Here is a 23,150-nt window from a genome sequence, read left to right as displayed (position 1 = left end):
CCTGCCTCCTTCACCTCCCCTCTTCCATTCTTCATTTCCTCGTTTTTCTTGTATGCGTGGGCGAAAAATAACAAAAAACGTGAAAGGATGTCTTTAGAATTGAGTTAAATGAGTCGTCCGAACCTCTTTTACACTTTCAACTTGTTTCCTTGCATTCGAGCCTTTTTCTCTTTAAGTAAAATTAAGTTGAAAAACGGCCTCGTGTGCATGACCTCAAATAGCCGCTAGATGGGGCGCGCACATACTGATATATCCAACCCTTTTTTTTTTTCCCACCCTCATACGTCATCGTTTGCTTAAACTTACATCCGGTCAGCACGCGCCAACGCCGATGACCCAGACGCACGGACGCATTTGAACTTGTCGTCCGGAAACGGCGCGTTTTGGGAGCCGAGGGGAAGTTGCAGATGCCGCACGTGCTCGTGATGAGCAGGAGCACTCGCGACTCGCGCTTTGGACCACTTTGAGCAAGTTTCCGCCGCCAAAGTGTTTTTGGCTGACTTTTGGCTTCGAGCGCGGACGGTGTCGGCGGCTTCGCTTCTCGCTCAATTTTATGTGACTCTCGCGTCAAAATGAACGCCGCTCGGAACCGAGAACTCTGAAGCCAAAGAGGGCGAGCTCCGTTCCACGTGCGTGTTCGGGGCCAGGTTCGTCTCCATTTTTCCTTGAGCGCGACTCTACTTTTTTTTTTTTGGAACCGTTTCACGCGCTTGTCGCAGCCAGTTGTCCTTTTCCCGAATCCGTCCCATGCGGCGTTAAACGCCTGGCACGCGCAGCCACGACCTCGCCATGGCGCCCGCCGAGGAACCGCGAGATTCGGGCGAGGACGCCGAGGCGGAACCGGGCGTCCGGCCGAGTCCCGACGGTCCGGCCGAGCCGGTTCGGACGACCCGCTTGTACAAGCGCCGCTGGGTGATGGTTCTGCTCTTCAGCTCCTACTCGCTGTGCAACTCGTACCAGTGGATCCAGTACGGCATCATCGGCAACATCTTCATGAAGTTCTACGGCGTGGACGCCTTCACCATCGACTGGATGTCCATGATCTACATGCTGACCTACATCCCCTTCATCTTCCCGGTCACGTGGCTCCTGGACAGGAAGGGCCTCCGGGTGGTGGCGCTGGCCGCCACGGCGCTCAACTGCGCCGGCACCTGGTTCAAGGTGGGCAGCGTGCGGCGGGACCTGTTCGCCGTCACCTTCGCCGGGCAGTTCTGCTGCTCCCTGGCCCAGGTCTTCATCCTGGGCATGCCGTCCAGGATCGCCTCCGTCTGGTTCGGGCCCGACGAGGTGTCCACCGCCTGCTCCGTCGGCGTCTTCGGCAACCAGGTGGGCTGTGCGGCCGTCTTTGGCGTCCCGCTGGGGGGGCCTCGTTCCGGGGGCTGGGGGGGAAAAATGCCTAGACGTACGTACGTGTACGTATCCGCGTATGGACGTTTGAAATAGTGTTTTGAACTCATAAATAATACCCCCGCTGAATCTGAAATGAGAATAACCGTCGGAAGCTGAGTGTTGTTGTTGTGTGTCGTCGGCGCGCAGCTGGGCATCGCCATCGGGTTCCTGGTGCCCCCCATCCTGGTCCCCAACGTGGACGACATGGAAGAGCTGGGCCGCCGCATCGGCGTCATGTTCTACATCACCGCCGGCGCGGCCACCTTCCTCTTCGTCCTCGTGCTCGTCGGTAAGACGCGGAAAGCCGGATTGGATAAGATGGACGGCGATCCAGATATCCGCCGGCGCGCCCGTCTTGCATCGTCCGCCGCCGCGCCCGTCTTGCATCGTCCGCCGCCGCGCCCGTCTTGCATCGTCCGCCGCCGCGCCCGTCTTGCATCGTCCGCCGGCGCGCCCGTCTTGCATCGTCCGCCGCCGCGCCCGGCTTGCATCGTCCTTGTCACGCCATCCAAGCAGAGCGCTGACTCGCCTGTTCCCGGAAATATAACCGCGCGCCCAAAAAGTTTCTGATAAGCATCACGCAAGTCATCCCACCCGACAAAAGGATTTCATTTGCCGCTTTTTTTAGATGGACAAACGGGCCGCGTATCATTGAGGGAAACGCTCTGTGGCCATTTGTCACCTCGGAAAGTGTGCGCATTTTGTTTTTGCTACTTAAAAGAGGCCAAATTCTGGCTTTTACTGTCCTTGTGGGGGACTTTTGGGGAGCGTTTTGCTTTTAATCTGGAAGGCCGCGCCGTATTTCCTGTTTGCCATTTAGCTCCTAGCAGCGTTCGCGTGAACAAAGGTTGTGACCTTCTCGGTTTCGAGACCGCTAAGGTTAGGGGCCGGGAAATGCGCCGCGTGGCCCGCACTACGACGGGAAACACGTGTGTGTGCGTGCGACTGTGTGTGTTGGCATTCAGCCGCACAAAAGGGTTCTTGTCAAGGCCTTCCATAGCGGCGCCATTCAGTCCACATTTGCATTCTCACTTGTTTGATTCGGGAGCAGAAAAAGGCTCCCTCCCATCTCCTGACTGGGCCTTCCCTTTGCCCAGTATACTTTGTTCCGCACCCCCTGTGTCTTTTTTTTTTATGTTCGCAGAGAAACCATTCTTCTTCATTCTTAACATGTGCCTTTTTTGTTTTATAGATTTATTTTTTTCTTTAGGCATTTTCCTCATGACTTAAAATGTTCTCAATTTTTAATACATTTTGTATTTTTTTTAATGCTTAGGTTTATTGGTTTTCCCATGAATTTTATTTATTCATTAATTCTTTTTGGGGGGCATTTTCCCAGAACGGAAAAAGCCTTCTTGTTTTACCATTTATTTGTTTTTATTTAAAAAGTTTTCCCCATGGCAAAAAAACCCCTTTTATTTCATTTTTTCCATATAACGCTGTGTTCTCAATACTTTTTTTTAATTCATTTTGTGTTTTGGTTTTTAACCTTAGGTTTATTTTTTTCCTTTTTTTTTGGGGGGGGGGGGGCAAAAAAGCTCTCCGTTTACCTTTTTTGTGTTTACTTTTTGGTTTTATTTTGAAAGTCCCCCTGTCGTTTTTTTGCCCGCGCAGTGTTCCAGGAGCGTCCGAAGGTGGCGCCGACGCAGGCGCAGGCCGCGGCCCGAAGCGTCCCGCCCGAGCAGTACTCCTACGCGGCCTCCGTCGCGCGGCTCCTGGGCAACCGGCCGTTCATCCTCCTCATCGTCACCTACGGTACGCGCCTCGTAAATTTGGATTGTATCCGCCCGCGCGATAAGGCTCGGCCAAGGCTTATTAGAGGCCGTTTGCGGCCGAGGGGTCCAAAGTTTGTTTACGGTGCGCTGATGATTAACCCGAGGCCTTTTCCTTCACTTGAACTTGAACCCTCAGTTTGACCCGCTTCCCGAAAGCTATTATTAGCGAGGTCGGCTCCGGCCGGCTGCCGTCGCTTCGCTTCAAGTTGTCGCGCTATATTTTGCTACATGGCCAATTTTGCCTCACTTTTCAGCTCAGCTCAAAAACTGGGCAACCTTTTAGCAGCGCAGTCATCACAGAGGCAGTTCCGGTGATCCCTCCTACTTCGCGGTCTCAGTACTTCGCAGGCCTTTCCAGGGAAAAAAAAAAATCAAAATAAAAATAATTTAAAAAAATGCACAAAAATGCAAAAGAGTACATTATACAGTACTATATTCATCAAATAACAAAGTAATATTAGTTCATAACAATGTTAAGACTTCTTCAAGCGTTAGAGTCCGTGACGTTTATCTTATTTTGAAGTTAATACTTTTAATTCTTCGGGTGGCATTGCATTTCCGTTTCCTGTTTTACGTTCTCTGCGTCATTCGGCTCGTTACGGTGACTAGTGATTGACAACGTAAGCTATATTTATTATTTATTATCATTTATGTTGATAACGCACGCTACTGCCTATGTTTAGTAAGCGACGAGTGTTTATTGTGTTTATGCGTTCTTTTGTGTAGAGGTTGCACTTTCTAGTTAGTAGTTGTTGTTAGTTGTTGCTAACCCGCTAATGTCGGCTAAAAATACAGTCAATTCATAGATTAAAGTTCGGCAAGTGTTTATATATTAGTTGACTGACTTTAAGATTGTTGTTGATTTATTATTCAACAGATACTACGTGATACACCGTACATGAGCCAAAATAAATGTGAAGTTCAACGTGATGACTTGCGTACTCTTTCACCGGAGTCTTGGTGCAGATAACCAGCCCTGAGAACAAATTCTCAACAAAATAAGTATACAATAATGTTAATAAGGATAATGTAATGTTAAATAATAGGAGAAAGGAAATAAAATAAGCATAAAATACAAAAAAAAACAAAGGATTGTTTATTGTTACTGCGGCTATATTGGGGCGTACATAGAAATCTAGGAATTGATACCCCACTTCGCGGGTTTCAGACATGACGGGGGGTTGACACCCCCATTAACAGCGAAGTAGGGGGGGGATGTTCAATGTTCTCCGCAGAATTTCTTCATGACTAGCAGCCCATTTTAGAGCTTCCCCAAGCCCAACACAGAGAATTTACCCAATATATTTCCAGCGGTACCTCTACTTCCCAATGCTACACGGAATTCAGGTGACCCGCCGCCTCTTCCCACCAAATATTGTCTCTCGATACGAAAGAAAATTCAGGGTACGAAGGGCGAAATTGCCGGGGTGTGATACCGAAAGGAGACGCTCCATCGCCAAAGTCATAAAATGTTTTACGATTGACAGTCACGTTAATATTTGATGGTTGATAGTCATGTTGTACTTGTTTTATTTTAGATAGTATTAAGAAAAGAATAATCAGTTTGAGGTGAGTGTGTTATCAAAAAAATTCACGTTATGAATTGACTTCAGCAAATCAATTGCGTAAGTCGAAGTAAAAAAAAAGGGGGGGGGGGGGGTCTGAAAAACGTTTGGGGATGAAATGAGTTTCCGAACGTCAAACCTTGGAACAAATGTTTGGCTTTATGACTTCAATTAAAATCCCTTCAAACGGCAATGGTCCAATAGCACTGGGAAAAAATCAAGGCTGCTTTTGGACCTCAAAGCCTCAAAGCTTTTGATCAATTGTTTGCGGTGGCGCACCAGCCAAACCGATCAATTCCAGCCATTGTTAAATTCCTCGGAACAGAACCACACTTTGTGTTTATTTTTTTTTTTTCTTTGGCGGCGTCGGCGAGGCTTCGTAGGAGAATTCGTGCTTTTGTTCCACTTTGTTAGGTTGACTTGAAAACAACACGACGAAACAATAAAACCTCGAAGACGTGTTTAGCGCGATGTTGTGCGCCCGCAGGCTTGAACGTGGGCTGCTTCTACGCCGTGGGCACCTTGCTCAACCGCATGATCATCGAGCACTACCCGGTAAGTCCCGCTCCATAGCGGATGCTGTCGCTTCTATTCTGTGCGCCCTATATAGTATACTATACTTTTACTGCGGGAAAAGCTCTGCCTTTAAAAGAAAGTATTCCTCACAAATGTCATTTCGAGCCGCTTAAAAATGGCCCCCGGGCCTTAGTTTGAACGCCGCCGCCGGTCCGAGCCATCCACGCCTTCCTCGGCAGACCTCCCGCAAGCGTGCCATTCCACCGCGCGCGGATCCCGGTCAGATGAGCGCTGACGCACGCGAGTCATAATGTCCCGTCGCGTGCGTCGCCGTCGTCGCGTTTAATATCAGCGCCGTTGAATTTAACGCGCGCTTCGCTTCATTTCCCGCCGACGGGCAAAAAAAGCAAACGCTCCACTCGGCTTTATCTCATTTTATCAAAATGAAACGAGCGTAAACGCCGGTGGACCGCCATCGGAGACCGTGTGCGCGCTACTTCAATGGAAAACAAAGGGATCATAAAACGTTTACACCTTGAAATATTGACTTTAGTCCGCTGGAACATTGCATGCGAAAGGCCTGGCGGGAGCCAATAAGAATGCCTTTCTTGCATAGCGGAGTGCCCCGCCCCCTTTCGTCAGCCCAGGTTTAGACTTGGGGTTAATCGGCGGTCAGCCGATCGTCGTTCCGTCGTCGCCGCCCATCGTCTCCCCGCCCCAATAGAAAATCAAACCGCCGTCATCCCTCTAACAATGAAAATACATTTCGGAAAAACTCTATATTCAACATGCGTTTCTCGGCTAAGAGCCGATCGGCGAGAGCGTCGCTTTGTGACGTGCCCGTCGGTTGCTGGAACGACGTCACTTCTTAACCCGCATCCCTACTCGCCTATGTGCAAGAGATTTATTCATTCCAATCCTGTTTCAAAAGCGAAATAACATGAACGTCCCTGGCAGGGCGAAGAGGTGAACGCGGGAAGGATCGGCCTGACCATCGTCATCGCCGGCATGGTGGGCTCGCTCATCTGCGGGGTGTGGTTGGACCGGACCAAAACCTACAAGTGAGTGGGGCGCCAGCGGGATATGGGGATGTTGACGCAGGTGTGGCTTTCAACTTGACTTTTGGCCCCTCGAGGGGACCGGAGCGGCACCCCTGTTGTTGTTTATTTCCCAGTGTATTGTCCTGCCATTGCTGGAATGCGCAAAATCTGGTGCGCGGTCCAGTGGGGGGAAACGCTTGCCTTGGAGCCCAAATAACAAAACAGGATTCTTTTTTTTCATTTCTTTTTGAAAAGAAGACGCTTGTTGCTCGCCCTGTTTTGCAGGCAGACCACCCTGGCCGTCTACTTCTTGTCCCTGGCGGGGATGATCGCGTACGCCGCCACGCTCGGCCTCGGTCACCTCTGGGTGGTCTTCATCACCGCAGGAGTTCTCGGGTATGTTCGCCGACCTAGGCCAATTTCCACAAATGTCTTCCGGTAGATTTTCAAGCGGGTGCGTTACCGTTGTGTCGGCGCGGTATTCCAACGGTCCGACCTAGTGAGAGTTTGGTGACCTTTGGCAACCTTGAATGGGGGATCTGGGGCTTCATTTAGAAAAAGCCAGCGTATTTAAAAATAGATCCGGTGTCGTAGTACAGTAAAGGTGTCTCTCTCTCTCTCCCTCTCCTTCTAGCGTGTCTGCCACTTGGACCGAACGTAAAAATATTTCCAAGTCACCAGGCAGAATTGCATTGCCGCTTCCCCCCGCGGAACTGCTTCCTCTCTCACACGCTAACCTTTGTGACAGTTTAAAAAAAAACAAAGCTGCTGCTTTTCATGTTTGTGGCCCGGCGGTGTGGCAGTGCTGCGCTTCTAGCGCGTTGCGCTTGGCAAAGTAGCCGAGAGAGATTGTCGGTGTTTATGCTCATGTTTTGATAAGTTGGCTAGCTGGAATTTGTGGTATTCCCTGTGATAAGCTTATCGCCTTTCTCCTCCTTTCTCGTGCGCTATTAGAAAACAATGCGAGCGCACGTCCTAGTTCCGGCACCTTTAACGGATTTTTTTCAGCGTCCAGACGTTCGATGCGGCGTCCAACTTGAAAACTGTTCAAATTTGGCTAAAGGATGGTCGAAAAATCGCTGGCAAATTAAGAATCCGGTCATTCCTGATTTAAGTCCAAAAGAAATCAATTACTTTAGATACGAAAGTTCTTTAAAGTAACTAAGGCTCTATACTCGAGTAACGGATGACCTTCAGTACTCAAGTTATCGGTTACTTTTGTACCTCAAGAAATGGATTACTTTAGGTACTGAAGCGCTTTGAAGTACTTGAGGTACTATACTAAAGTGAGGCCTTACCTTAAGTCCTAAATGTACTAAAGTAATCGGTTACTTTTGTACCTACAGTAATGATTGTCTTGATACCGAAAGTAATGGACTACCGGGAATGTTTAATGACTTCCTAGTCAATTATTTTAGGTGCTACTTTCGTACTGAATTACCTCAAGTAATGCATAACCTTCAAACTTAGTTGAGTTTTTCACAGCTACGTATTTTCAGACACTTCTAGAAAAGAATGAGAAAATGTGCCGGAAGGTCCGGCTTAAGAGCGTTGAGGAATTTGAGGAGAGATCAGTAAAACAGTTTGGAGATCAAGTGTCTTTTGGGGAAAGGCCGTTCATTCATTCATTCATTCATTCGCTCACAAACGCCTACGTGAAGAAAGCTAAGACAAAGAGCGGCGTCTTTGTCGCAATGACCGGCAAAATGTTCCGCTGACGCTTGTCCGATACTCTTTTCTTTTTTTCCCCTCCCCACGGGAGGAAATCGGCCCCTATTTTTTTGTTTTTTTCATCTGGAAAGGGCAACTTTCTTGAAAAGCAGAAAAGAGCAAGCGTGTGTTTGCGCGGCTCAGGTTCTTCATGACGGGCTACCTGCCGCTGGGCTTCGAGTACGCCGTGGAACTCACCTATCCCGAGTCGGAGGGGACGTCCTCCGGGCTGCTCAACTGCTCCGCGCAGGTTAGCCCGTTCTTCGTAGGCGCCGCGGGGCGATGAAATCGGGTTCCGAGACCCCATAACATAAGTCGCGCATTTTCAACCTTAAAAAAGACGTTTTGTTGTTGTTGTTGTTGCATTTGTTTTGACCCGCTGTGCCGGCGCAGGTTTTCGGCATCATCTTCACCATCTGCCAGGGCAAAATCATCGACAGATTCGGCACCTTGCCCGGAAACGTCTTCCTGTGCGTCTTCCTCCTGGTGGGCGCCGTCATGACCGGTAGGAGACTTTATTTCCTTTTTCTTTTTTGTAAAAAAAAAAAACAAAAAACCAAACAAACAAAAAAACCCGCGGCTTCCCGTCCGTCGCGAGAGTTGACTTCATAGCGCCGAGGGCAAAGAATCTTTATTTGTCTTTACTCTCAAGTTGTGAACAAGACAAATATTCAGTCTAGAATGTAAACCCTTGCAGATATTGTTCAGGAGTGTATTTTTATTTCCTTTTTTTAAACGCTAAAATTGAGGGGAGATGACGGATCCGCGCTCGGCTTTTCCTTGTTTAATATTTTCTTTTTGAAAGAAAGAAAATGTATTTTTCAATATCTTATACTTTTTAGTGTACATAATTCTGCCGGTTTCATCTCTTGTTGCAGTTGTCTGCCAAGTTCGCGGGCACACGAGCCGAGCCGCCGAGCGTGTCCTTTTTGCGCGCTCGGTCGCGTTGTTAATAAACGTTTTGCCTTGGTTTTGCAAGAGTTTTGCAAGAAAATAGTCAATGAGGCGAGCAAGATTGCCGGCGGCCGCCCGAGCGCCAAATGCGGCTTAATGATTTGTCGGCCCGGCGCTTGTGCAATGCCTTTGTTTGTCTTGGCCAACACTTTTTTAACCTTTGCGGCCAGCGACGCGCGAGCGCCGTCAATTCCGACATCGCTTTCCAAATCCCGTCCGAACGGCCGGAAACGTTTCCCGGGTGCTGCTTTTCACATTCTGGCCTTTCAAGATTTTCATGGTTTTTCGTAGTATTCGGATTTCGCAGGCGGGGATGCGCGGATATAATGCTACGCGTTGCACGAAATAAACGCCTTTAGCCCACTTCAATTCCCACGGTGCATCATGGGAGTCAGGCCGAGCCGTTCGGCGAACCCGCCCCCCCCGGTGGGTTTGGGGTCTCGACGCGAAAATTTCAATTGCGCGCCGTTCGCCAATCGCCTTTGAAGGGATTCGCGCACGTCCGAAATCGACAATTTTTGGACTTTTTAATGGCAGCGAACGATTGCAAGCATTTAGAAGGGGTGGCCGTATTGAAAGTTGACATGTTTTGACAATCTTTGCAGTATTTGTGCCTCCTAGTGTTTTTTTACGTATGCTTTTCCTTTGATATTACACAATATAAACATCTAAAAGCTCGACTTGGGTCAAGATTTCTCCCAGGGGTTCAATTGTACCAAAATTGTATACTATGGACCACATGTTGTTTTTGTGGGGGGAAAAAAGGCATGTTTCTTACAATACATAACTTAGAAAATGTAAGAAAAAAAAGTTCAAATGGAGGGATAAAGATTCGCACACATGGAAAAAAAATGAGCACAATTTTGAACTCCGTTGCAAAGATATGACCTTTAAACCGCTTGTTCAACGCCAATTGGTTTTTTTAAAACCGTGAAACAGGATTGCATTTTGTTCTCTAATATTTATCCTTTTATTCATCTTTTTGTATTTTGCACCTATCTGAGCAGCGTTTTCAATTGCTTTGTGGAGCATACAGTGACAATAAAGGGATTGTTTTCTTTTCTTTTCTATTCCGCTTTTGCGCTAAGCAAAGTCTTTGGATTTGTGTGGTCAGCGCCTTCCCCTTGGTTATTTTGTCTATTTTTTAGTTTTTTGAATTGAATCGCCGAAGGTCGGCAAGCAAGCTTAATTTGCGCGGTTCGGTGAACTTTTCGAGACGCGACGGGGAAGGTATTCCTTCCGACTCCCGGGCGCGGCGTCGTCTTGATTGCTGTCGTCTTTGAATGACCGGCAGGCTTCATCAAGTCGGATCTGCGGCGGCAGAACGCCAACACGTTGGCCAAAGGGGAAGTAAGTGTCAACCGGCTTCCGCCGTATTTATGCGCGCTTCTCTAAAAACAGCCGGCCGCTCCCGCATCTCATGGCTCCGCCCTTTTCGTGTCTCTCTTCCTCCCGCATGTGGTCTTCATCTGGTTGGCACGCTCGAAAATTTTCATCAGAAGTTGTTTCCGACAACTTTGAGCTTTGTGTTGAAATTTGAATGATTCGGGGACATTTGAGGGCCGAGGAGATTTCGGCGGGCCCGTCCCGGAGATGACCCGGGCGTGTCCCAACTGCGGCCGTTCGCGACCCCCCCGCTCACCTTTTCGCATACACTAAAAATCCGTTTTGCATATTTAGCACGGAACACAAAAGATGAACCGACTGGATGAAGCATTCTGTGGAAGGGATCGATTATGCGCTTGCGCTTCTTCGGCCTCTCGTGATTTCACACTCACAACAAATTTGATCAAAACGCCGACATGTGATTCCGTGCCCACTAATTTGCGCCTCCCTTTTTCACGTAACCCGCCATGCGTGCGTCATATAACAGCGCTTGTATGTGTCCCGATCAAAAACCGCGAGTGACGGGGCGCTTGTGATTGTAGGCGGAGGCCATGATATCCAGAGGAGACGCCGCGGCCTCAGTCTCCACATCGCAGACTCCGCCTTCTCAATAAAGCGTTTTGTAAACAAACAAAAAATGCCAGCAAATCATAGCGCTGCCCGCAAACGCACCAAGGTAATGATCCCGCGCTGTGCCGATCTGCTGCCGCTTTTTGGCTTTCTCTACAATCGGGTCTGGCATTTCAAATGAAGGCCAACCCGCGCTTAACTCGGCCCTTTTCAAGTTGGCCAGCAGGCTTTGCGGTTGCCTCGTCAAGTGTAATTGCACACCCACGCCACTGGGTGGAGCAGTTTTTTTCTAAATTATGTCATTCGAAATAATTGAGAGGTTTAACTTAAGAATATTGTTCAGGCTTCAATCAATTGAAAAATGATTCAATTGGTGGTACACCAATTGAATCATTTTAAATGTTGGCTGTCAGTCAATTTACAATTATTCAACGGAATTATTTTCAGTTGATAGAAGCCTGATTATTGGCTGTAAGGGACGAGATCAATATTCTAAAGTTAAACCTCTCAATTATTCAGAAAGACGTTGTTTTCTTTTTCCCGTGAAGCGACACAACATACTTGACGGAGCTGCTCTTTTTCTACCTCCTTTTCTCCACAAGAGGGAGACAGAGGACGCTCAGCCTGAAAAAAGATACACAAACGCTCTGGTCACTCTCACGTTTATGAATCATGAAGGAAATGAGCGAACTAGTTTCTTTGAAAGCAAATCACACGGAAATGGATGAATGACATTCCATAATCGTTAATCAGCAATTGATTAAAAAAATGCTATCGTTTTCCAAAATATTCTAATTCAAATCACACAAACAAAAAACCTAAGCAAAAAAAGGTCGTCACAAACAAAAATACATTACAAAAGAGAAGCACACATGGTAAAAAAAAAAAAAAAAGCACACAATAAAAAAGAGCATGCAAGGAATCAAAAGCATTGTCAAAAGCAAAAAGTCTTGTTTGCTTCTTTTTTTCTTGTGCTTTTTTACTTGTGTGCTTCTCTTTTGTTGGGTGCTTTTGTTTGTTTGCAATTACCTTTTTTTGTTTGTGTGTTTTGCACTTCAGGGCCACCGTAAAAAAAAAAAAAAAAGCTTGTTAATTTTTACTGTGTTCTCGTGAGTTTGAATAAAAAAAAAAAAGTAAGTGCCGTGTATTGTGTGGGTGGTGCTGAAGATGTGTGTTTCCATCTGCAGGGACCATCTGACAGGCCGAGGGGGGGCGCTGTCATCCAACAAGCCAAGTTTTAAACCGGGGGCAAAAAATCGCAGTCTACATCGGACAGCAGCGCTATATTTACAATTGTAATGTGTTTTTATTTTTTTTTCATCTGTATAATGATTCCTGTTGAAATGATAGTTTCCTCACGTGACTTAACACGATCACGCGGCCGTTTTTATACCTACTTCGAATACCTCCGGCGCTCGTTGATTGCTTGCGCCTTGACAATTTTACCCGCGTCAGTATTGAAAGTGTGCATTTTTCTAAACCTATCGACTGTTTTGATTTGCGAGAGAAATTGAATGGCAGCCCTTTTGTCAACCAGATGAACGTGACATCGATGACATTCACCAATGATTTTTATTCTATATATACATTTGTATGTATATATATTTATCAAGCACTCATGTTTACCCTTTATCGACATAAAACAAATTTAATACAGCGATTGTTTTTTTTTCCTCCGACATAGAACTTGATTGCAGTTATCTTATTGGCCACAAGATGGTGGCATTGCAACACGTGCAAATGCTCATTTCGAGGCAACCTGGCTTTAGTCTAACGTGTTTGGCCATATTGATGTTATTACTGCTGGCCAACATTGACTTTCATTGTTTTGCTTGAACGTTTTAGTCATAAAAACAAATTCCTGAATAAAATTGCTTTAAATGACACGATAAGCTGCAGTAATAGTTCTATATCGATGATGAAGAATATAGTCGTGCGGGTGTTCTACTGCGGTTGGTATATGATGGTGATACCGCCACATTTGCTAGCCCGCCTATGGCCTTAAAAATGGATTTTAAAAGCAGCCTTTAAGTCACTCAAAGTGTTGACGCCCGCCAATCGACGTCCTGGGCAAACAAACGCTTATCGAAGAGTGAGGGCCGTACTCATCCCTCCCCATTAAAGTCAAAAGTTCCCAAAAAATGGCGGAGCCTTTTTCCAACAGCTGAAAAGTTGAGTGTGAATTTGGCTCGTGGCGATGCCACGCCGACCTTGTAAAAGCCGGCTGACATTTGCTAATCCATAGCACTTATGTGATCGATACGCTCCACGGGCGCCGCGAATAGCGGCAAAGCCCATCACGTCATCTCAAGGTTATATTTGGAGCTACTAATTCGGCTAACTCTCGAACGCCGTGGTAAAAAGTCGAGCTTCCTATGAGCACTTTTCTCTTTTCGCTTCATCTTTCTTTATTGCTTTTATTTTTATTCCTACCTTCTTGACATGCGGGGGGCTGAGAGGGACATTTATTGTCACTGTATTACTACGAAGGTGCTGCTCCCTGCCGTCTGCTTAAAAATATCAGTCCAACGACGGGTTGAGGAAGGAAGAATAACTCCACCTTTGCCGTGGAAATATTGCGCATTCCGGTCGCAGCGTTTGCTACAAGTTTTCAGACGAAGCGATTGAGTACAACGTTCGTAGTTTATCGAAATAGTCACCCTCCACATTTTTATGTCAACGTCTAAACGTCAACGAGCATCTTTGGATTTGGCGCGTATGAAATTGAGGCTGGTGGGGCCTCGGCGGAGGTCCGCCCGCGCTCCACTGGAGTGGCGTTTTACGACCTCGCGCGTGGAAGCTTGCCGGCAAAGCGGGAAATGACTCCTCGAGGTTTGGAGGCCTAATCCTTCCGCGCTCCAAATCCTTTCGGCCCTTTCATTTCCTTCTCCCGGCGTTGCCGTGACGTCGAAAGCTGATGCGCTCCCATGGGATTTTCACGGGAATGAAGGGGCGGTCCGGCGGGGGCCTCGCGCCGTCCGATTCCCGCGCGTCGCCGTTGGGAATCGGGGCCTTCCATTACATACGTTGCGAATGGCTTGCGCCGCCGTCGGACTCTTTTGATTTTTTTCCCCCCTTCAACTTTCGCTGGCAAGCAATTTATTACCTAATATCAATTGCAAACGGAACCCAAAGGATGGGGCCCAGTCGACGGGGCAGGCCTGACGCCAATCTCGCCGAAGGTCGGCGGCGCCTCCGACCAACTCCGGCGTTGAAAAGCGCTGAGCTGGGCGAGCGCTCGTGCGGTCAGAGCGCTCCGCTTTTTTGGTCCGCCCCTTTTTTGATACCTTCCAAAAAGGGGGCTTAGCGGCGGGCTAGGATTTGCCTGTTATCTTTTGAAAGACTTCTGCACCTTTTGTCGCGATTGGCGCCGCTTGCGGCCCCCGCCATCTCCGCTCATGTGCAAAACGGCGGCTGAAATTTGCCTTTTGACGCCTCATTCCTTTGCCGCCGGGCGGCCGGCCCAAGTGTTGACTGCTAATCCTCGAAGGATTGTCCGCTCCCCGCGCTCGGCGTTGCGCCGCATTCCGAGCCGGCCGTCGCCCTCCTCCTCCATTGTCGCCCGTTGTCTTCTCGGAAGAATTCGCTCGATAAATACGCTCCTCCTTTGGATTTTTGTCGACAGAGCGAGACCTTTCTGTGGCAAGCGGCAGACTGCTACCCGCTTTGGTCTCTTAGCGAGCGCAGGGTCGGGGTTACGGACGCGCTGCTTCATAACTTGTGAATTTCAAATGTCAAGTTAGCGGTTTTCCTGACGAAAAAAAAGAATGAGCGAAGAAGTGCTAGGCAAAGCCACCGCGGACTCAAGAGACGTTTGGTCAAGTGATCTTTTGATTGTTTAAATGATGATTTTCTCTAGCTGGCAGGACTGGACGGTAATCCTCTTGCGTCGCGGCGGCCTTTTCAGTTCCGCAGCATCTGTGTTTCGGCGATTGGTAAAAGACGGCGATCAACAAACGTCCGCGTTATCCAACCGCCGGACTTTGCCGCGCTTAATCGAATCAGCCGGAGACGTCGGAAGTTTGACGCCAGCCTCTCGGTCTGAGTGGTATTTCTACCCGCGCGCAGGGATGGACTCGGACGTCGGTTCGGTCCGCTCGCTTCTTTTAGCCTTCGAGCTCGTCCCGCGATGCCAATTATCGCAAGTAAGGATATAGCCCATCTAAAAAGTCTGCTCGCGCGCTCGTATTTCTACCCGCGGGGAAGCGTTCCGTGCATTCAGTCTCCCGAGGCGCTTTTATGGCGCCCCCATAGGATGTGCGGCCGGCAAGCGTGTTCTCCGGCAACATCTGTTGATTCACTTGGCGCCGCTGATGGTTTTCCCATCCGAAGCCAAGCGACAACTTCCCTCCAACACGCTCCGGATCGCTTTGCGCTTTTTGCGCGCTTACCGCAACAGAGCCCTTGTTGAGAACCTCAGACAATTGCGCGATTTGGCCGATTTTTTTTTTTTCTTTGCTTTTTCTTGAAACGCACTTTTTAGCGTTTAGCAGGCAGACTTTGTCGCAACGCTAGGTCCAAATTGTTTTATGCTGAACCCTGGAAGAAATGGCTTCCGGTATTTGCAAACGGTTTCTGTCTTGAGGGCCGGTAGAAGCGAGCAGAGCGCTGAGCCGGTGGTCTCGGGGCGGCTCCCGCCGCGCCCGGCGTTACGTAACAAAGCGCTCGGATTGTCTCGCTTGATAAATGCGGTCGCTGCGGCTCTGCCTGTGTTTTTGTTTCGCGAGGTTTTTTTTTTTCTCTCATTTGTATCACTTTTAAGAGGTCCTAGCTTAAAAACGGTAAAAGGATACTGTAAAAGTTGCTACTTTGGCACTTAAAGGGTTCAATTAGGGTTGGCCAATATATTGAGACAATTGGATTTATTGGAAATAAATCCCGGCGTAACATTTTTGACTACGTTCACATTTTATGTCCTGAAAATGTATACTGAAAGCTCGAGCATCTAAACATCTGTCTTCAAATTTCACCTTCCGACACCATATGTTGCACTACGTGATATTTTGCTCTCGCATCCTAGTTTCTTCCACTCCACCTAGCCCATAATATGTTCTATTCCGTTATGAGTGCCTCATTATAACTTATATATTATTATATCATTATAAGTTATATAACATTATAACTTAAAATTGCCCTATTACTGTTTATATTTCCTACTATCGTCTACTTTCTGATTTGCTCTATTGTGTGGAACGAAAGCGTGCTAGGGAAGCGAACACAAGAATTTCATCATTTAGTTTTACTACGCATTTAACAAAAAACTCTTGGATCTCCCAGACTTGAAGCGTGCAAAACCCTGGTGAGCATGAGGACGCTTCCTTCCTAAATTTCATTGAGCTCCAGAGGAGTGTTTTGGCATTCAAACGAAAACTTGGCTCCTTCCCTTGCCGACTAAAAGCTTTCCCTCACATTTGTACCGCCATTTATCTCTATCATCGCCACGCTGTGTTCTTCAACACCCGCAAGGTGACACGCGCACACGCACAGACTTTATTAGTGGAGACATTTATTTGTTTAGCCAAGTTTACATATTTGCCGGGCCCCTGGCCCATCTTTTCCACTAACGCTATAGTGCGAATTGCGTGCGTAACGCGCGGGTGGGAGGGGGCGCACTATTACGCAAGCCTTTCCACGGCGGGGCCTGGGAACGGCCGCCGTCTGACCCCGTGATTTTATTGCAATCAAAACACGTTTGAAAAATACAATTCTCACTTTTCCCTTTAATTACAATCGACGACAAAAGCTTGCCGCTCAACAAAATGAATGAAGCGCCGTTCTTTTAAATTCTACGGAGGTGTGAAGAACTAAAAACGTCGAGGGCCACAGCAAAATCTCCAGCTTCAAAAATGTCAAAAAAAAAAGGGAAAAAAATGGAGAAGTGTTTAGTTTGTGATGGGCGGTGGGTGATGCATCTCCTCAGCTGCATTTGCAAGACTTGACGATCATGTTGGAAAGCTGCTCCACTTTGGGGGTCCGCCCCGAGTAGTAGAGGATGGTGAGGGGCTCCAGTTCTTGGGGGACGCAGCACGGCGAGGCCGACGCCTCCGGGTTCAGAGTGTGGTACAGGCTCAGCAACTGCAGGCGCACCAAAATGCTTCCGTCAATTCATATCCCGTTCAGAAACCCTCCCAGAATTCTCCTCTCTTAAATTGGTGTTAAAAATAATACATAGTAAAATTCAGTTGTTTTTTCTGGAGGGTAGCTGACACCCCGGACTAGCGCTTAGCTAACATGAAGCCAATGCGCCGTAGTAATAACTGTGCCCATTGGATGGCACTGTTGCCATACATCACATACAGTACTTGGAATTGGAAGGAACTGAAATCAATCTTTCATATGATAACAGCCATGTTTCAATATACGCTGTGGGCCTTGGAAATGCTAAAAATTGTCTGGCGCTCTAGGGGAACCTTTTCCCGTAACGCTTGGCGCTGAGAGAGGACTCCGACGACGGCCACGTCGGTTAACCGGAACGCAAGCTCAAGCTTTCACGGCAAACGCCGCGCAAAGCGGACCGGGAAACGGAGAACGGAGTTTGAGCTACCTCCGTGTAGTTTCTATCGTTTTAAAGAGAAGCGAGTGTAGGATTAGGATATAGCCACATCTCAAAAGCGCTGGCTGAAAACGACCCGAACCCTTTTGGTGGAATTCTATGCAAAATTTGCAAAATGCTTTTATTATTGTTTCCTTTACCGAGCTGTGCGGCGTATCGGAGCTCCTCAGGTAGGGGCAGGGCCCCGAGCAGTAGTTGGCGTCGTAACCGCTGGGCTCGTGGATCCACTTCCAGTCCAGGTCGCGTCGGAAGTCGATGTGCAGTGGGCGCACGCAGCAGCTCTCCTCCGTGTTTCTGCGGGCCGGCCGACAAGCTTTTTTGACTTCATTTTTACCCTTTTAATGTCTGGCGCGTCTCACGAGAAGCAGCGGTCGCTGTCCAGCGCTCTCTTGCGCCGGTGCGAGGACTCCGAGTCCAGCCGGTGAGGCGGGATCATCATCAGGAGGAGGTGGGGCGGGTTCTGTTCCTCGCTCCTCTTTAGGTGACTCAGGTCCAAGCGGCTCCGCTCGTCCTGGCCGTCCACGCCTGGCGAGGGCAAAGTTACTTTTCCGAGTACGAGCCCTGGTTTTTTCTTCCCGCTTTTCAAGCCCCGTACTAGGGGCGGTCGACTTATAACCGCACGACTCGGAACGGACCGTTGTTTTTCCAATGCGAAATATCGCGTCGTTTACGTGGCTTAAAATGGCGATAAATAGCTCCGGCTGGATATACGCGGTATGCCTTTGTTTCACTCCGGTCAACTTCGACGGAGAAATACGTTAGCTTTCCCCGCCTCGCCGTCACGGCTCCGATACCTTTGAACTTGACGTCCAGAACTTGGCTCTCGTTGTCGACCGCGTCGCCGTCGGGGTTGAAGGTGGGGCAGGGGCAGTGCGCGCCCATTTCCAAACCCAGATTGCTTCCTGGCGTCACATCAGAGCAATGTCGGGTCTGCGGCGGACGGAAAAGCCCAAAAAAAGAGCCGGATCCGGTCCCGACCTCTGTCTGTCAGCCATTCCCGCACGGTGTCGGTCACGTCGAAGGAGACCCATTCGGGCGCGCCTTTGGTCAGCGCCTTCTTGGCGCCGATGAAGCGTTGCTTCCCGATGTGCTGGTTGGGCCGCAGGATCTGTAAAAGCCGCGCGGGGCCTCGGTCACCACACCAGAATAGAATAGAACAGAATCTTTACTCGGGAAGACTTTTTTTCTTGACCTGGGGAACTTTCTTAAGAAACAAGTGCCTTCACAAACGAGGCGATTAGGTAGCAGAGCTGGACAAGTAGTGTCCACGTTGACCCCACGCAACCTACCATATTTTCAAAGACGTTCTGCGCACCGTCTGCAACAGGTTTACGTCTGTAATTGTTTTTTTTTATAGCGAGATAAAGAAATAAGCAAGATGGGTAAGAAACAGACATCTTTGGGAAGGGGCAAATGCCCATTCAAGAGACAGGTGACGAGCCTACGACTTTGAAGAAAAAGAAGGCATTTAACAAACGATGCCAGGAGTCCTACCTGAAATAGTGACTTTGAGTGCTAGCTGGTAGCCAAAAAGGACTCCCAAAGTGACAAGGAACGGATCCCCTACATTTTTGTTACCGAACCGGATGAGCTCGAAAGTCTCGTGACCGAAACCTATTTTGGAATCAAACTCTGCTTTGCAACTTCCCAGAAATGATCCGTGACTAGGCCTCTATTTGGAATAAGGTGCTAATGCGATTCGATACGCGCTGGCCGTCGCTTAGTTTGTGGATTTTGGCACCTCGGTCGGCGTGGAAATGAGCCGGACACCTGGAGACCATTACGGCCGCTCGGGACGGCTCGTTTGTCCGTCCGTTGGCCCCTTTCCGCCCTCTCGGGCTCTGCTCGCGCCCGTCGGAGTCTGTTTGGCATTAGGGCCGGTAATTACGCTTGGATGGCTCCCCCGTCTTGAGGACATTAAAAGCCAATAACGGGGACTTAATGACATTTCCTTGGACGCGCGCGTCGCATAAATCCACTTGGCAGTCGAGAGCGCGCTTTTTAGATTAGCATCTTAAACATGGGCTATTTGGCGGGGAACACTAGAGAAGCGGACTTCCGGCCCGGCTTCTGCTGAACCTTGACCCGCCGGCCTTCGGTCCGGCTCCCAAAGCGCCATTTCTTCACGCAAATGGCCGAGCGGATCCGGCGACTTCTCCGGCGGCCGAGGGGACGGACGAGGGACGGGGGGCCTTACGCACCTGGTAGAGCTCGATCCGTTGCTCGTGGCGCCCGGCGCCGGCGTTGGGGATCCGCTGGGCTCGGAACTCGGCCCTGAAGAGGTTGCTGGCGTTCCTCTCCATGGTGGAGACGTTGAAGCGGAACACCTTGGACGCCGCGCCTTTCGGGCAGCGGGGCAGGTCGTCTGCGACGGACGCCGCAAAGGAAAGCTCAGGACCCCTACTCGCGCTAACGGCGCCGATCAAGAAACACCGGACTTTGGAGTCGCTTATCTTTTCAAGCAGACGGGTTGCTCTTTTGGCGCTCGCTCTGAAGCCCGTCTGACGCTCTCAAATGTGCGCGCAAAGAAACAAAAAATAGCCGCACTCTCCGACTTGGCAGGGAGCGCGCCCAGTGGCCGCGCGTCGCGTACGTGAGCTAGAAAACACGCGCGGCTCTCCTTTGATGCCGCCTCGTCTCCGAGAAGATCGCCTTCTCGGCTTTCTTCCCCTCGAAGCACGCGGAATGATGTCATTCATTCGCCAATTGACACGATCTTTCATGCCAAGCAAATAACGAGCGACTCCAATAACTTCATGTGCTAATTCATTCCCCAACGCCGCCGCTAGCGCAAAAGTTGGAGGGACTATTTGACGGTCGAAGCGATTCATCTGCAATCACGTATTTTGCCAGTGACCAAATGGTGGGTCTGAGCCGAACTCCGTTCACTAGTGTATTAAGGGCAGAAAATAAGAGCACCCAATTCGTATTCTTTTTTTTTAACGGAACTATGGCACGTAAAGCGGCGGTTTCATCCTATCTTGGTCAACAAATGAACTATCATTTATCATTTAGTGCAATTATTTTCTGTAGTTCATATGTGTTCGGCACAAAATCTGTATGTCCCCAGCTAGATGAAATGTCAGCTCCCCGGTGTCATCTTTCGGTGTTTTTATACAATCATTGGACAATTAATTTCATTCCCGGTGATCTAGTAATCATTTCCATGTCAATGAGGAACAATAACACTTATGTTTTGGGATTATTTTGAGCGCCTAAGTCGACTGAAGTTTAGTTTGGGGTCATGCCAAGAGCTTCCTGTGTGATGTCATTGCTAAAGTGCTATCGGTGTGCTAACAACGTCAGACGCGACAGCCCAACGTGCGGCGTCACATACTGCGTGTGTCTTAAGTGAATATGTACAATGTCAGCCGTGGCTAATGTCACTTTGATGTCCGTTAGTTCTACGGTGTAAATTGTCGGTGGAGGAAGCGTGTCAAGACGAAAAATGCAAGACCTCAATAAGCGTCGGTGCGAAATACGTTTTCTGTTCAATTTTTGTTGCCGCGCAGTTTTTAATCCGGTGCGGTTTGCAACGTGAAAAACGCGAGAGTCGTCGAGCCTGAAATTGGAATCTCGTCATCTCGGGGCCGACACGAGGCCGGTTTGGCCAAAAAGGTCGGGACGCCGCACACTTTGTTACTCACTGGTCTCGGCGGGCCCGTAAAGCAGGTCGAACCTGTAGACCTCCTTGGCGTAGTAGTGGTCGTCGGCGCCGCAGGTCTGGCGGCGGCGCCGGCCCAGTTCTCGCAGCAGCTGGCGGGTGCTGTTGTAGAGGGCCCGCACCTGCTGGGGCACCTTGGCGGGCCCCTGGCCGCGCGGGGGCCCGCTCAGCCGCAGCTTGCTGAGGATCTGGCCCCGCGCGGCCTCCACGCGTTTCCTCTGGGCGCGGTCCACGTCCACGCCGCCGCAGGTGGACAGCGGCCGGCCCAGCCCGGCGCACTGCAGCAGCAGCAGGACGCACGGCAGGGCTTTGCGCGCCCGCATCCTCGCTGGGGGGGGGCCCCGCCCGATCCCGTTACAAAGCGCCCATGGGGGCGACGTTTCGGCGGGGAAAAAACAAAAGTCCCGGCGATTTGACCTGCTGCGCTTGCTCGGACGCGGCGGCTACATCTCATCCCTTGCCGGCTCTTCGGACGCTGGCGAATGAGATGGGGGCTTTTTATCGTAGCCCGCGCGCAGGGCGCCGCGACGACGGAGGAGGGGCCGGAACCCCCCCTTCGTGACTCACACACGTGAGAGAAGCTTTTGTTTCTGGCTTTGGAGCACATTAGTCACTTTGGAGCTATTCTTGGGCCGTTAGGGTCTTTTCCCCCTGCCTCTGGCGCCACCGTGTGGCCGTTGAGGGAGCTTGCTTGCTTTTCAGAGCTTCTGAGATTCGTGTGTTTCACTCGATGGTAAAAAGAAACAAAATACAATTCGTTTGTTTTGTCGTTTGAAATCAGGTTTTTTCCTGCTTTTGAGAGCTTCTGAGATTCGTTCCTATATATATATATATATATATATATATATATATTTTTTTTTTTTTTTTTTTTTCCAAGGCCAGCACACAAAACAAAAGGGGAAGTAAAGAGCAAAGAAAGATGTTCCGTTTCCCCTTCTTGGCGTTTGGTTAGTATTTTTGGTCATGTAACGTAAATGAGGGAAAATTCTTATGGGGTTTGGACTAGTGTGTGCACGTAGAAGAAATGATCTTGAAAATGTTGACTTTTGGAAGCTAGTTGTACTCTTACCACAATAAAGTACAAATCCTTTTCTGGATAGCCATCCATGCGTTTGTTTACCCGTCGCACTCGGAAGGAAAAAATCCCAAAGTTGGTGTTCCGGTCGGAGCGCCCGGGCTGTCCGGCGACTCCCAGACATCAACCCAGACGGTGAAAGTTCACATGTACTCCCAGTCTTTCCCCCGCTGGGGTGACTCACAAAATCTCATCACACCCCAAGAAACCAAAAGAGGCAGCCTCGCACCCGAACTTTTTTCTTTTTTTCTCCCCAGCCTCCATAAGTTCCAGGGTGAGGGAGGGGGCCTGAGTCACGCTTTTGGGGGTAGCAATGCTAACGGGAGGACCCGCTCAAATCCACAATAGTGATGATGCAAGTGAAATGAGTCATGTGATGGGCCTGACTCACTGACGGCGCCGCTCACGTCCTTCCCGCACACAATCATTATCAGTTTTCGTGCTCAGATATGATGACGCACATTTCTAGAACATCTTTTTTTTTTATCCATCCGCTTGTCTCAGTACACAGGCAAATCCTAATGACGAGCTGCGCGCCTTCAGTGTAGTGCCACATTTTCTTTTGGATCGCCCACCGTATTGTTTGTCCCGTTATTGAATGTAGTCTGCTCGGGGAAGTCAACAGAGAAAAAAATTCACTGTGTAGCATTGCGATGAATATGACGATAAAAGTCTCGAATCTCCAACGTCGTGCCCCACATACGCACCAACGTCTGATCTTGCACATCACATACATTATACACACACACCCGCGCATTGGTAATGCTATAGTACGCGTATTGTGCACACGCGCGCGCTCTGAACGGAGTTTGCCAGATTCGAGTTGGCGTCCTTGTACTGAGTCTAGACAGGAAGTCAGTGGACGCCAGATTAAGGATTTTCATTTTAACACACACACACACACACACACAAATGTTTCAAACTCTTCATCGGGTTATTGCAATGCGTGCCGG

The 23,150-nt window shown here is 49.1% G+C and overlaps 2 protein-coding genes across 3 annotated transcripts in view; one reads left to right on the top strand and one right to left on the bottom strand.

The window, feature by feature from the left end:
- The first annotated feature begins 310 nt into the window (after positions 1-310).
- Positions 311-23,150, top strand: part of LOC148406787 (steroid hormone receptor ERR2-like) — a 55,827-nt gene continuing 32,987 nt past the window's right edge. The window contains exons 1-9 of one of the 2 annotated variants that reach the window (XM_088403245.1): positions 311-1,161; positions 1,257-1,326; positions 1,537-1,678; positions 3,004-3,144; positions 5,217-5,284; positions 6,203-6,306; positions 6,571-6,681; positions 8,140-8,245; positions 8,389-8,500. In XM_088403245.1, coding sequence (XP_088259371.1) covers positions 790-1,161; positions 1,257-1,326; positions 1,537-1,678; positions 3,004-3,144; positions 5,217-5,284; positions 6,203-6,306; positions 6,571-6,681; positions 8,140-8,245; positions 8,389-8,500 — 1,226 coding nt within the window. In that variant the 5' untranslated portion in view covers positions 311-789. Of the gene's footprint in view, positions 1,162-1,256; positions 1,327-1,536; positions 1,679-3,003; positions 3,145-5,216; positions 5,285-6,202; positions 6,307-6,570; positions 6,682-8,139; positions 8,246-8,388; positions 8,501-23,150 lie in introns of those variants that run through there. The other variant, XM_088403246.1, reaches the window with a different exon arrangement.
- On the bottom strand, positions 16,606-21,702 carry LOC148406788 (transforming growth factor beta-3 proprotein-like). Its single transcript, XM_088403926.1, has 7 exons — positions 21,106-21,702; positions 19,660-19,823; positions 18,437-18,566; positions 18,253-18,360; positions 17,818-17,983; positions 17,599-17,752; positions 16,606-16,980 (listed from the first exon to the last, which is right to left on the bottom strand). The coding sequence occupies exons 1-7, from the start codon at positions 21,443-21,445 to the stop codon at positions 16,822-16,824; spliced, it is 1,221 nt and encodes a 406-aa protein (XP_088260052.1). The 5' UTR covers positions 21,446-21,702; the 3' UTR covers positions 16,606-16,821.

This window comes from Hippichthys cyanospilos, chromosome 20 (genome assembly GCF_059441005.1).
Source record: "Hippichthys cyanospilos isolate Australia breed blue-spotted pipefish chromosome 20, RoL_Hcya_1.0, whole genome shotgun sequence".
NCBI classification, from domain to species: domain Eukaryota; kingdom Metazoa; phylum Chordata; class Actinopteri; order Syngnathiformes; family Syngnathidae; genus Hippichthys; species Hippichthys cyanospilos.
This window is presented reverse-complemented; position numbering and strand designations above follow the sequence as displayed.

Excerpts from the sequence above, each read along its gene's own strand:
- LOC148406788 (XM_088403926.1), bottom strand. The coding sequence starts at position 21,445 with ATGCGGGCGCGCAAAGCCCTGCCGTGCGTCCTGCTGCTGCTGCAGTGC. Across the intron at positions 17,984-18,252 it reads TCTGGACGTCAAGTTCAAAG|GCGTGGACGGCCAGGACGAG; the intron begins GTATCGGAGCCG and ends TGCCCTCGCCAG. Across the intron at positions 17,753-17,817 it reads GACAGCGACCGCTGCTTCTC|AAACACGGAGGAGAGCTGCT; the intron begins GTGAGACGCGCC and ends GCCGGCCCGCAG.